At 48.5% G+C, this 15,036-nt stretch overlaps 1 protein-coding gene across 1 annotated transcript in view; it reads right to left on the bottom strand.

Moving 5' to 3' along the window:
- The window catches only part of KIF15 (kinesin family member 15), a 169,351-nt gene that overhangs the window by 82,191 nt on the left and 72,124 nt on the right, over positions 1-15,036 (bottom strand). Inside the window, exon 12 of the mRNA XM_077269093.1 lies at positions 1,839-1,927. Within this exon, the coding sequence (XP_077125208.1) occupies positions 1,839-1,927 (89 nt within the window). The remainder of the gene's footprint in view (positions 1-1,838; positions 1,928-15,036) is intronic.

The following is a 15,036-nucleotide window of genomic DNA, read 5'->3' as shown; positions in this document are numbered from 1 at the left end:
TGGGCCATTGTTTTATTTTACGAATGCCTACCCCAAAAAAAAAACTAAACTAATAATAGAAAACTTTAACGCAATAGTAGTAATTTTTTATAATTTTTTTTTTTATCTGACTTTGGGGATGACAAATATTGGGCTTTTGAACACTGTGATAGATTCTATCACAATGTCAGGGACTAATAGAAAAAATCCCTGCTGTGGCTGGCCGGCAGATCTCGGCGGGAACAGGAGGAGGAGGGCTGGGGGATGGCGTTGCCGATACCGAAGGGGGGTGCCTGGGGACATCATTTCTCTCTTCTTTGACATGTTAGATCATGTCAGAGGAGGGAAAAATAATTTGAAATAGGACTTTTTTTTTTCCTTTTTAACGTGATCACCATTATTCAACGAATAACTGATCACGTGACAGAGGACCGGAAAAACCAGCCCTAATCATGTTCTCCAGGTCTCGCCTACCTCCAGCAGCTGAAACCCCAGAGGTGTTCTGATGCTGTGGGGAGTTACTAACCTATTTCTCAGCATGGTTAAAAAGAGGAGCTGAGGAATAAGGTCCCTTAACTGCTGCTGTTAAAAGGCGTAACGAATGGGTTAAAGGATACGGCCACCTTTGGGAGAAATTTCTTTTGAATTCACTGAAATACATGCGTTTTCAGCTAAACATATTTTTAGACTAAGTATAAATAAAAATTTTGCAGACTTTTGCAGGCTAAGTTTCCCTTCACATTGCTGGCTGAGTTAATTGAGAATCTGTTGGTGAGCTTGTACTGAGAACAGTTCCTCACTATTCAACACAGACCCTCTGCTGATTTATTACAATATCAAGGAGCTGCGCATTCTTCATTTGGTCAGTGGTCATATAAGCACAGAGAAGCCAAGAAGACAAAGGTTACCAACTCTCCAACATAGTGGGCTCCCCGACGGACTCTTGCTTAAAGAGAATCTGTCCTGAACTAAAACAGCTATTTACCTGCAGATAGGGTTAATCTACAGAAATAGAGTTAAAATGCAGCCGTCGCTTTAATGAAAGAATGGCTCCCGAGGGGAAATGATCTTGTATCATTGCGGGAGCTGCTTTCGGTCATCAGGACGTGCATGGAGAGATTACACCCACAATTTTGTGAGCTGCAAATATGGTCACTCCCTGGCACTTTGATTGACAGCTTGGTCTGCAGCGTGCATGTGAAGCCAGCAGCTCCTGGGAGGATAGAAGTTAATTTCCTCCCAGTGGTAATGCTTTCAGTAAGGCAGCATTTTAATGCCATTCACCTGCAGATTAACCCTATATTTGCAGACAAATAGCATTTTTTCTCAAGTCAGGTTTGCTTTAGCAGGTTCGCTGCAGTCAGCAGGAAAACAGACTATATATAGAATTCATAGAAATCTGCATTAGGCCATTGAGGATTATAAATATATATATATATCTCTATATCCATCCCCAAAGAAATTCTCAGAAGGTAGGTGCCCATTTTCTAGAATTGTCCATATTCTGAACGTGACTAACATGAAGCCTGCCTGTTTTATGGAACCCAACCTCTAGAATTTTAGAGGCCTACGGTTGTATTCAGCAGTGACTTCCATTTTCTTTTCTTTTTACCAGATCCATTATGGATATGAAAATGATCCCAACGGATGTTGGATAATTTTAAACAGATGTTTTCCATTTTTTACTCCATTACTTTATACTCTACTTCTGATATACATTGTGTTTCAACTGCTTATACTCATTGAAATGTTCATTGTCTCACTTCTGGTAGACAGGACAGCTACTTTCACTGAACCTGTGACCCTTTCTTTCAACATCTAAACAGTTCTATGACCATACAGGTAATTGCTGATCTCACCTTCTTTTCAGTGTCCGACCTCTCCAGGAGCATCATTGCTTCTAAAAAGTTGTTCATGTAGTCCGTAGAGTTTTCATCCATAGAAGGTGCTAGGTATAAGAATGAAAATAGTTCATACAAAGCTATATATTATTCCCATGTGAACATAGTGGCAAAAACACATTTCAGTCATGTCTAAACCTTGCCAATCCTACAAACAAAACCATTGTTATTAAGTCTGAAAAAAGGTGGTCTACTAAAAAAAAAAAAAAAAAAAAAAAGAAAGGACCTGTCACTAGCTTAAAAAAAGTTTAATACCTAGTAGTCATGCCTAAGCTCCCGGATTCTACCACTTCTTTCTGCGTTGCTCTGCATCGCTCCATTGCAGACATACTCCAATTTGTTGCTTTTGGAGTGCAGTATGTGAAATCACTGCCGGACACACACTGCCAATCAGATCCTCCGTAAAGGGAACCTGTCAGCAGGATTGTGCACAGTAACCTACACACACTGTCAGGTCAGCACAGTTATACTGATTATAATGATACCTTGGTTGATGAAATCCGTCTTGTGATTTTTGCACCATGCCTGGCAAGGATAGTCCAGAGCAATCATGAATGTCCTCCCTCATCTCCCACTTGAGAACACAGACTAGAAGGGAAGAGATGGAGCAGAAAGTACTCTTTCCTACGAGTGACATTATCACCCTCTGGTCCCAGGAACTAGTAACAGATTGGGATTCAAACTTGCCAGGACGTCTACATCAGAAGTGACCCAGCGAAAGCAGAGCTTGCTGAGAGCTCAGGGGGGTAAAGACCACTTTGCTGGATCAAGAGTTTCTCTGCTCCTGGTGCCTCCTGGATAGTTAAGATACACAAGTCAACTAAAGTGGCCTGTCTGCACTTGAAGTAGGTGGTCACTGAGATGTGAGTACCAGTGGGAAAAAGGCTATAAAATTGGGTCTCAATTCAATAAGATAGATCTTGTGGCAGGAATTCCGCTAGAAACCAGGGACCCAGAGTGGCGTGATGGTTGAACGTCCGCTTCGCAGCCTGAGAGACTGGTATCAGTGGTAATGACATGCAATTGGGGAGGAAGGAAGGATGGATGGATTGATTGCCCGGAAAGCAGAATGTAGGCTGTCAGCCACCAACAGAAGCTTTATGCAGACTTGAATAAAGAGATGGATGTGACGGTCCAAAGAGACCACTGATTAAATTCAGAGAAACCGGATAGAATGTTGTAGTAGACAGGTGTAAAATTGGGCACAAAGTACCACTTTTAAGATTGAGACCATAGTACTACCCAGAACAATCATCTAAAAACAGATTGAGAGCGAGATTTCTATCTGAAAATGCGTCACTCCATCTCGAAGAAGAAAGCTTGTCTGGGGAAACGAAGACTTAACCCACTCGAGTGCCAAGAAATTCCAGGTGCTGGGATGGCGTTAGACCTAACTTCTGCCTGTTGATGATTTAAGTGAAGAATTCCAAGGTGAGTTGGAGACTGGACAGGTTCTACTCCCTGAATGGTGACTACACCAAAAGATTATTCATATAAAGCGATGACTGACCAGTCTGGCATGAGGGAATGTCATGGAGAGATACTTTGTGAAGGCCCTGGGAGCTAGTCTAAAAGGCAGTGTCACAAACTGCAATTCAGGAGAATCAGCAGTGAAGCAAAGAAATTGCTGATCAGACTTGCAAAAAGGGGTTGCAAAAACACGGGTATTACATACCTGGTAATGTGTTTTTTCATGAGACATGACGGCACCACGAGAGAGGGGATCCGCCCATCAAGGGCAGGAAACCTTCAAGATAAAAGGGGCAGCTCCTCTCTCCACATCAGTTGTTTACAGAGTACGAGAGGAACTCCGCTGGTTAGTGTACACATAAATAATACATCCTATACGGTTCTATTCACCGATACCCCAGGGAGTGTATAATACAAATAATGCTAATAATGCACCCAACTAATGACGTGATCAAAAGGGTGGGAATATAAGGGTGCCGTCATGTCTCACGAAAAAACACATTACCAGGTATGTAATACCTGTGTTTTTCTATCATACATGACGGCACGAGAGAGTTACAGAGATTTGTATTCTCTTTAGGGAGGGATCACTGCTTGTAACACTCTTCTCCCAAATGTGAGATCAGAGGTAGCAGATAGGTCTAGCCTATAGTGTTTAAAAAATGTAGACGGAGAGGACCAAGTGGCCGCCTTACAGATTTGGTCGATGGTAGCATCTGCTCTATCCGCCCACGACGTCGCCATGGCCCTCGTGGAGTGGGCTTTCAGACCCTGTGGAACAACCCTGCCTGCACTACTATACGCTAGAATAATGGCCTCTCTCACCCATCTAGCTATAGTCTGTTTTGAGGCTTTAAGGCCCTTCCTTGACCCCTGGAATGAAACAAATAAAGCCCTTTGCTTCCTCCAGGATTTTGTCACCTCTAGATACTGTAGGATACATCTCCTAACGTCTAGGCAATGGAGTCTCTCCACTTTTTTGTTACTGAGATTGGGACAGAAAGAGGGTAGGGTTATGTCCTGAGCCCTATGAAATCTCGATACCACTTTGGGGAGACATGCCGGATCTAATTTTAATACAACCCTATCGTCCATGATTTGTGTGTAAGGGGGGTCAGCTGACAACGCGTGTAAATCCCCCACCCTACGGGCCGATGTAAGGGCCACTAACAAAGCTGTTTTTAATGTTAGTATTTTATCAGAAGTTGTATTTAACGGCTCAAAGGGGCTTTCCGTCATGGCTGTTAGCACTAGATTTAGATCCCATGGTGGAGGAGTAGGAGATGGAACAGAGTCAGCTCTACTACAGGCTCGGACAAATCTCACCACCCACCTATTACTTGCCAGGTCCCAGTTAAATAGGGCTGCTAAGGCTGAAATGTGTACTTTGAGGGTACGAACAGCTAACCCCAGATCTAAGCCCTTCTGCAGGAACTCCAGTATTGCCACTATTGGGACCTCCCCTTCCTGTATTGGCCCTGAGCTGGAGAGGAATTTCTTCCACATTCTCCCATAGATCTTGGTCGTTACTGGTTTTCTGCTGCTGAGCAAGGTGGATATTAACGCAGCTGAGAACCCTTCTTTCTCTAGTAACGACCGCTCAAAAGCCAGGCTGTCAAATGAAGCCCGGCTGTCAAATGAAGCCCGGAGTTCTGCAGGTGGTTGAAGGGACCCTGAGTTAGAAGGTCCTGGTCTTCCGGGAGAACCCATGGGTCCGTCACTGACATCACTCTCAGCCAGTAAAACCACGGTCTTTTCGGCCAGAAGGGAGCTATGACAATTACCCTGGCCTTGTCCTCCCTGATCTTCCTCAGAACCACTGGGATTAGACATATCGGTGGGAAGGCATACAGGAGTCCTGACGTCCATTCTATGCTGAAGGCGTCTACTGCCAACGGCCTGTCTGCTGGGTTCAGGAAGCAGAACTTTTGGACTTTCTTGTTGACTTTTGAGGCAAAGAGGTCTACCTTGGGTTTTCCCCACATGTGCACTATCCGTTGAAAAACGGACTTTAGGGACCATTCTCCTTGCCTCAAGTGGTTCCTGCTTAAAAAGTCTGCCTTTATGTTGTCCACGCCTCGGATATGCAGGGCCGATAATGACAGGAGGTGCCTTTCGGCTAGAGACATGAGTCTTGTGGTTACGTGCATCAGAGCCCGAGAGCGGGTGCCTCCCTGGTGGTTCACGTATGCGACCGCTGTTCGGTTGTCCGATAGGACTCTCACATGATGCCCTGCCAAGTGAGGAAGTAATCTCTCTAGCGCCTTTTCTATTGCTAGGAGCTCCCACTCGTTTGAGGATAGATCTTTCTCCTCTTGAGCCCAGGGGTCTTGGACCCATAGTGTGTCTGAGTGGGCTCCCCACCCCCACGGACTGGCGTCTGTTGTGATCACCTTGGAGGCTGTGAATGTCCAGTGAATGTCCAGTGAATGTCCAGGGAACTCCTCTCGGGGATGACTATCTGTAACCACCATCTGAGAGATTGGAGCACAGAGAGTATGAGAGTGAGCTTCTGCTCCAACTGCCCCTGAAGTTCCCGGTCGTTCTGCAGCACACACCATTGCAGTTCTCTTGCATGGAACTGGGCCCATTTTACTGCCGGTATGCAGGAGGTTAGGGATCCTAACACCGACATGGCCCTTCTTAAAGTCATTTCCGGTTTTTTTAAAGTGGCCATAATCATCTGTTTGATTTTTTCCTCTTTTTCTTCTGGGAGGCGATACTCCTGTGCCACGCAGTCTACCGTTATCCCCAGGAAATTCTGGACCATAGCTGGCTCTAGCTTGGACTTCTTGAGATTTAGTTGCCATCCCAGTGTCTGAAGAGTGTCCATCACTATCCTGACCTGCTCCTGACAGTGAGAAAAGTTCTTCCCCACTATCAGGAAGTCGTCCAGGTAGGGTATTATCAGAGTGTCTTTTTCCCTGAGATGTGCCGCGACCTCTGCTATCAGCTTCGTAAATACGCGTGGGGCTGTTGCTATCCCAAAGGGCAGAGCCCTGTACTGGAAGTGACGCAGCTGGGACCCCATCTGGACTGCCACTCTGAGAAACCGACGATCTTGTTGTCTGATTGGGACGTGATAATAAGCGTCCTTGAGGTCGAGGACGGACATGTAACACTGGGGATAGAGACGTTTCACCGCTGATTTTATGGTCTCCATCTTGAATGATGGTATTACAAGAAATCTGTTGAGGCCTTTTAAATTTATTATTGTCCTCCAGGAGTTGTCTGGTTTTTTTATGAGAAAAAGAGGGGAATAAAATCCTTCCCTTCTTTCCTCTATAGGAACTTCTTCCAAGACGTGTTTGTCTAGGAGTGATGTTACTTCTCCTTCCAGACTGTCTTGTTTCTCCTGAGAGGATTGTACCGGGGTCTGCATATACCTTCTTGGAGGCCAGTGGTGAAATTTTAGTTTTAGGCCTGATCCTACGATCTGCCGGATCCATATGCTGGATGAGATCCTCTCCCAGGCTGGAAGGAAGTGAGAGAGCCTCCCTCCCACCTGAGAAGGACAGTCACTGGGAGGGTTTTTTGGTGTCTCTGGGGGACTTGCCAAAATAGAAGTCCTTTCCTCCCCTGGGTCGCTTGTCCAGGTTGCTCCTGTCTCGGTCTCTGTACTGCTGCCTCCGGAATTTTTGACCTCTCCGAAAGGAGCGACGAAAGGGCTGAAATGGCTGTTTCGGGAAGTTCTTCTTTTTATCCCCGGCTTTCTCCAATACCTCATCTAAAGCCGGTCCGAAGAGGAAGTTCCCCTCACAAGGCAAAGAGCAGAGCTTCATCTTCGCCTGAGTATCTCCTGGCCAGCATTTAAGCCATACGGCACGGCGTCCTGTGTTGGCTAACGCTGCTGATTTTGCTGCCAGCCTAGCCGAGTCCGCTGATGCTTCAGCTAGAAACACCGCCGCTGCTTTCATAGTTGGTATTGCCTCCAGGATAGTTTCCCTGGGAACTTTTTTCTCTACCTGCTCCTCCAGGTTGTCTATCCAGATTTTAAGGGATCTGGCTACACAAATGGCCGCGATGGCTGACCTTAGTGCTCCTGCTGAGGCTTCCCAAGCTGTCTTCAGGGAACTGTCCACCTTCCTATCCAGAGGTTCTTTTAGAGAACCTAGGTCCTCGAATGGCAGGGAGGATTTCCTGGCAACTTTGGAGACCGCCACATCAATTTTTGGGGCTCTGTCCCAAGATGAGGCCGCCTCCTCTTCAAAAGGGTACCTTCTTTTTAGGGAGGTGGTTAACTGGGACCTTTTTTCTGGCTTTTGCCATTCCCTTTTAATCAGTTCTTGAATTTGTTCATTAACAGGGAATGACCTCCGTTTTTTCTTTTGTAGGCCACTGAACATAAGTTCCTGGGCTGTCTTTTTGGCCTTCTCATCTACCAGCCCCATGGTAGAGCGAACAGCTTTAATAAGCCTATCCGTAGCCTCTGTTGGAAAGAGGTCTTCCTCCTCAGCTACTATCAGAGCAGCGGCCTGTATCTGAATCCTGCTCTGACCCCGAGGAATCTCTTTGGGATCCTACTGAAGGGCTGGATCTGTCCCTAGATCTGGCATCTGTGTCAGCTGACTGCAATGCTTTTACGGACTTCGAGACCTCGGTCTGCATCAGGGATCTTAGGTTGTCCGTAAAGGAGGGTGTTTCCTCCGCCACCGTCCTGTTGATACACTTCTGACACAGTCTTTTACCCAAAGATGTGTTTAAGGGCTTTTTACATAAGGGACACTCCTTATTTTTAGTTTTTCCCTTACACTTTTTGGGGACCTCCTATACTCCACCCCGCAATGTATGTAAGAAAAGAGGGGAGAGACGGAGATAAGAGAAGAGAAAAGAACAGACATTAGCGTGCTGGACTGTCTCGCAGATCACTCACCACTTGGACGTTTTCAAAGTACGGGTACCGGATCCGGAGGTTGGCTGGATTTCGCCGTGTCTCTCACTGAGACTAGGGACCCCTCCTTGGTATGGCGATCCGTCCGTACGCTGTCCGAGCGGCTTCTGCTGCTGCCATGGCGGCACTGGCTCTTTTCGCTTGAGCGAGACCGCCTCTCCTGCATCTCTTGCTGTGGCATCAAATGCTCTGGTGAAAGGCTCTCCATTATACACATTAACACTTAGCAAGAGTAGTCACCTTCAACCTGACCTGGTTTTAGTGACACAGGGCAGCGTTTCTGGCTTGTTTAAATAGATTCACTTTTTTTTTTTTTGTTTATGAATCACCTGGTTGATCCTGCCATTACTGGTTACTCCGTTAGTCAGGTGCATGTGCGCACCTGTCATGATTTGATTACCTGGCTGATCGTGCCTGCACCACTTCCGGTGCTCATAGATGCGATCAATCACCTGGTTGATCCTGCCGCCGCCAGCGCAACGCCTGCACTGTGTAAATATGCCAAAGTGCGCACCCGGCAACCACCTCCGGTGCGCGCTCCATACACCTGGTTGATCCTGCCATTGTCGGCCGCAGTAAAGTGATGCCAGAGCGCGCACCCGGGAACCACCTCCGGTGCGCGCTCCATTCACCAGGCTGATCCTGCCTCCGAGTGCTGCCGCCGGGTCCCACGCATGCACACGGCTATTATTTCCGGTGCACGCTCCTTCACTTCCGGGCGCGCACCCGGCTTTTACTGCCGGTGTGCGCCGAAGATTCTGGTCCCCCTGCCCCTCTGCCCGCATTAAACGTTCCGCGTGCCGAGCGCACGCACGTACCTCCGTACCTGGATACCTGGTGTCGCTGGAGGGAGGCTTCCTGGAGCGTCCATGCCGCAGTTACCTCACCACTTTCTGGACACCGCTTCTGTACCTCAGGTACCGTCAGGGAGGTGGGGGAAGGGGGGGGAGACCTGCTTTTAGAAACTCAACAGGGAGGGCCCCTACCTCCGAGGAGACTTACTAAGCCCGGGCACCGATGTGCCTCACGGGCTGCATGGCCACCTTTAGTCAACGGGGGGGGGGGGGACCCAAAAGGTGACCCCCGTGGACAGCAGGATTTTTACTCGACAGGGGGGAGAGCGCACCTGCGGCCCCCGTGGAGAATCTTCACCCGGGCGTTCGCCTCGCGGGCTTTGGCCATGCTTCGCTCAGGGGGGGCATGGTATACATTGACCCCCGAGGCGACTACGGGTGGTGACGGGTGCAGCAGACCAGCGCCTGCCCAAATCCACCCGACCCAGGCCCCGGCATCCTCTTCAATCTTCATCAGACGTCTTCCATCTTCATCAGACGTCTTCCATCTTGAGGGTTCCCCGTCAAGGACAGGAAACCAACTGATGTGGAGAGAGGAGCCGCCCCTTTTATCTTGAAGGTTTCCTGTCCTTGATGGGCGCATCCCCTCTCTCGTGGTGCCGTCATGTATGATGGAAAAATACGAGTTGTAAAAGTCTACCAAATAATTTTTCTGGCTCTAGTGATACGATTATAGAATGCAGGAATTCCATGTGAAATCTTAGGACCTGCACATATCGGTTATGTTTCTTCAAGACCAGAATGGGCTTGACTAAACCATCCTTTTTCAGAACTGTGAAAAGGTTGAAATAGAATGTAGAACCATTCTGCGTCAGGAATGGGAACAATGCTTTTTCCGAGCCTTCAGCTCCATGGAGTCAGAAGTGCAAGGTTGAGCCTTTAGAAGCGATGAAGAAAAAAATAAACTTTATTGGCAGGGAGGATAATTTAATCTAGATATTACTTCACTGAAGTGCAGCGCCCCAGAGTCCTGGTCGTTGCAGCAATGTCGCTCTGCCGCTAAGGGGAGTGATGTTGCGTCTGATGGCACTGAAGGAGTTCATCTGACCAGGTATCACATACACCAATACATTTCACAGTCGGGCCTCCAGGGGGAGCTAAGGGTGCTATTTATTAGGCCACTCCTCACCTGGTGGGTAAAACTGGGGGTCAGGCAGGAAGTTAGATGAGAAAGCTGACTGGGTTGGAACCAGGCAACACCTTGTGGCAGAGGGTGTTGTGGGGGAAGATTCGGTAGGGTCCCTGTCAGGTTTAGGACCCTGACAGAGGCCTGGCAACGAGAGAGAACGTCATGGGACCGTGCCTGCTCAGCATAGCGGCGGTGCCCTAAGAAAGGATCAGAAGCGAGATATATTGTGCTGAGTGAGAAACGAGATCAAAGCAACAAGGAGAATACCAGTAGGAGTCGTGCTGTAAGACCGAGGCAACATCCTACTGAGGCGCACAGCCGGCGGCCGGAACGCCGAGGAAGTATTTCTATATATAGCTTCAGGCAATACTTCAAACCAACGGCAGGACAGTCAGTCATAGGCGGGCTGTCTCACCTAAATCACCTAAGAAGACATAGGGGGCAACCTGTGGAGAGGGGTGACTCTAGGGTCCCGGAAGAGCGCCGAGCCTACCCGTCATACGGGTGCGTCCCAACCATAACACCGGGAGGGACGGAGGATTAGCAGAACATCATCTAATCGAGTTGTGAGGGAACACGAGAAACAGACACAACAGTTGTGGGGACTATCCCGTAAGCACAGCAGGGGAGGACCACAACACATAGCGCAGGAAGGCACAGATTTCCACCTGCAAAGGGAACTCTGGAGGTGCCATCGGACCGGCCGGACTTGCGCAGCCTGGTTAACCGTATTCCGGATTGAGGACTCAAGAGATCTTCAGTAAAGAGGTAAAGAGACTACACCCTGGTGTCCTCGTTATTTACTGCGACCTGCACAACACCGCAACCTCACTACCACACTTTCACTGGACGCCCCCCAGCAGGGTCACGGACCGGGTCTAGCCACCGTGACAACCCCAGAACAAGAGACTCAGAGGCCCGGTACCGGGTACCCCTCAGCCCTGCGGCACTGGGGGCGCTCCAGAAGCAGTCGTCATTCCCTTAAAACAACCAAATATCTCTGGTTGGGATGACTGTGGTATACATCTGCGCTGCTGAATCACTAGAATTCCAGAATTATTAGTACATGTGGCTTTATTATTCTACGCGTTTCAGAGTTCAAGACTACATCAGGAACACCACAGGAACATGTCAATACAGTTACACCATTCTTTAAATAGACAAACAGTTCAAATAACAGCGCCAAAATGGTCACCTGATCAGAAGTGTCAAAGTTCATTGACAAGACACATAATGGGCACATGATGGATAGGTTACAATGAATAAACAATTTATTAAAAAACAATATGATAAAAATAATGATGGATTAACCTATCATTGTTTTTGACACTGCTGATCAGGTGACCATTTTGGAGCTGTTAATTGAACTGTTTGTCTATTTAAAGAGTGGTGTCAACTGTATTGAAATGTTCCTGTGGTGCTCCTGATGAAGGAGTCTTGAACTCTGAAACGCGTAGAATAATAAAGCCACATGTACTAATAATTCTGGAATTCTAGTGATTCAATTAACAGCAAAGTCAGCCCTTTAAATCCTAGTAAAACTTAGCATTTATTAATACACCTAAAAATGAAAACATAATTCAAAATTGTATACATAAAGTGCTCATAATTAACAGTGCACTAGATAAAAAATGGCACAATCTCACCCAAATTGTTAGCTGGCCCTCAGATACTGCTCCATATACCAAGAGACCAGATGATGGGGAGAAAGGACATCAAGACCAAATAAACGACATGGGGGGGGGGGGGGGGGGGGGGAGTGGGGAACACGGGGGCCTCTTTTACCCTGTCGTGCCCTCTGCAGTCAACTCCCGCCCTTACAAGGGCAGTACCCAAGTGTGAGCCTATTTTTCAGTGCCCCTGGTCAGATATAGCCTCCCTGAACAAAAGTGTGTATCTTCCCTACGCGTTTCCCCACCCGTTTGGGGGGTTCATCAGGGGAAGTTTAACCGGGCTAAAGAAAACCGAACGAAGTCACCTGCAGTGGCAGGGTATGACCTCTCTGTATGCCGAGATACTGTGTATAAGAAAAAATGGTCTCCCACCTGTTCACTATTCACTGCCATTATATAGAGAGGGGAGATGGGTTGGAGGGTGGTGCTAATTTTTAGCGTCTGACATCACTTCCTCCTACTATGCCAAGAGAGAAAAAAAAAAAAAAAAAATTATTTCTTTTCTTTATATTTAGTCCAGTGATGGGCAACCTTTTGAGCTCGGTGTGTCAAAATTCGCCAAAAAACCGAGCATAACTTGGGTGGTGTGTCACCTTGATAAAAAAACATAATTTTGCGACATGTATAGTTTAAATAACAAATATGTATAATTAGAATTAAATTACCTGCTTAGTGACTTCTTTGTTCATCTGTCAGTTGGTTTCTTTTGTTGGTCTTGCTATTATTTAACTTGTGTGGGGTGCCGTGAACTAAAGGTACCGTCACACTAAACGACATCGCTAGCGATCCGTGACGTTGCAGCGTCCTCGCTAGCGATATCGTTTAGTTTGACACGCAGCAGCGATCAGGATCCTGCTGTGATGTCGCTGGTCGCTGAATAAAGTCCAGAACTTTATTTGGTCGTCCGATCGCCGTGTATCGTTGTGTTTGACACCAAAAGCAACGATACCAGCGATGTTTTACACTGGTAACCAGGGTAAACATCGGGTTACTAAGCGCAGGGCCGCGCTTAGTAACCCGATGTTTACCCTGGTTACCAGCGTAAAAGTAAAAAAAACAAACAGTACATGCTCACCTGCGCGTCTCCCAGCGTCTGCTTCCTGCTCTGACTGAGATCCGGCCCTAAAGTGAAAGTGAAAGCACAGCGGTGACGTCACCGCTGTGCTGTTAGGGCCGGAGCTCAGTCAGTGTCAGGAAGCAGACGCTGGGAGACGCGCAGGTGAGTATGTACTGTTTGTTTTTTTTACTTTTACGCTGGTAACCAGGGTAAACATCGGGTTACTAAGCGCGGCCCTGCGCTTAGCAACCCGATGTTTACCCTGGTTACCCGGGGACCTCGGCATCGTTGGTCGCTGGAGAGCGGTCTGTGTGACAGCTCTCCAGCGATCAAACAGCGACGCTGCAGCGATCGACATCGTTGTCGCTATCGCTGCAGCGTCGCTTAATGTGACGGTACCTTAAGATAAGTGAGGGGGAGGGGGAATTCTTCCAGTGATGGCGAACCTGTGGCACTCCAGCTGTTGCAAAACTACAATTCCCATCATGTCTTCACAGCCAAAGCCTTTGCTTTGAATGGCCAGCCATGATGGGAATTGTAGTTTTGCAACAGCTGGACTGCCACAGGTTCGCCATCACTGATGCCTCCCTCTCACTTATCTCAGTAATGGCCAATGACACCCCACAGTTCACTGGATGATGGTTGCTGTAGTAGTCACAGGGCCTGAGTCCAGACAGCAATCAATCACAGGGCCTGAGTCCAGACAGCAATCACAGGGCCTGAGTCCAGACAGCAATCACAGGGCCTGAGTCCAGACAGCAATCACAGGGCCTGAGTCCAGACAGCTATCACAGGGCCTGAGTCCAGACAGCAATCACAGGGCCTGAGTCCAGACAGCAATCACAGGGCCTGAGTCCAGACAGCAATCACAGGGCCTGAGTCCAGACAGCAATCACAGGGCCTGAGTCCAGACAGCTATCACAGGGCCTGAGTCCAGACAGCTATCACAGGGCCTGAGTCCAGACAGCTATCACAGGGCCTGAGTCCAGACAGCTATCACAGGGCCTGAGTCCAGACAGCTATCACAGGGCCTGAGTCCAGACAGCTATCACAGGGCCTGAGTCCAGACAGCTATCACAGGGCCTGAGTCCAGACAGCTATCACAGGGCCTGAGTCCAGACAGCAATCACAGGGCCTGAGTCCAGACAGCAATCACAGGGCCTGAGTCCAGACAGCAATCACAGGGCCTGAGTCCAGACAGCTATCACAGGGCCTGAGTCCAGACAGCTATCACAGGGCCTGAGTCCAGACAGCTATCACAGGGCCTGAGTCCAGACAGCTATCACAGGGCCTGAGTCCAGACAGCTATCACAGGGCCTGAGTCCAGACAGCTATCACAGGGCCTGAGTCCAGACAGCAATCACAGGGCCTGAGTCCAGACAGCAATCACAGGGCCTGAGTCCAGACAGCAATCACAGGGCCTGAGTCCAGACAGCAATCACAGGGCCTGAGTCCAGACAGCTATCACAGGGCCTGAGTCCAGACAGCTATCACAGGGCCTGAGTCCAGACAGCTATCACAGGGCCTGAGTCCAGACAGCAATCACAGGGCCTGAGTCCAGACAGCTATCACAGGGCCTGAGTCCAGACAGCTATCACAGGGCCTGAGTCCAGACAGCTATCACAGGGCCTGAGTCCAGACAGCAATCACAGGGCCTGAGTCCAGACAGCAATCTCCTCAGGCCTCAGAAGTGCAGCCTGGGACTTCTGGTCGGTGCAGCCTGGGACTTCTGGTCGGCGCAGCAGGGAGCAGGGAGCAGCGCAATGCCGCCCAAACAACACAGATCCAACGCAGAGGCCTGGGACTTCCGGGAGCTGCGCCTGGCCTACCGGAAGTCCCAGGCCTAGACGCTCTGCACCGGAGCTCTGTTGTTTGGACCCACAGACCTCCTGCATGGCATCCGATCCGATAAAAAATCGGATCGGATGCCATTGTTTAGCATTCCGATACCGCAAGTATCGGGTATCGGCCGATATTTGCTGTATCGGAATTCCGATACCGAGATCCGATACTTTTGTGGTATCGGTATCGAAACAACATTAATGTGTGTAAAATAAAGAATTAAAATAAAAAATATTGCTA

This window comes from Ranitomeya variabilis, chromosome 6 (assembly GCF_051348905.1).
Source record: "Ranitomeya variabilis isolate aRanVar5 chromosome 6, aRanVar5.hap1, whole genome shotgun sequence".
In the NCBI taxonomy this organism is placed as follows: domain Eukaryota; kingdom Metazoa; phylum Chordata; class Amphibia; order Anura; family Dendrobatidae; genus Ranitomeya; species Ranitomeya variabilis.
This window is presented reverse-complemented; position numbering and strand designations above follow the sequence as displayed.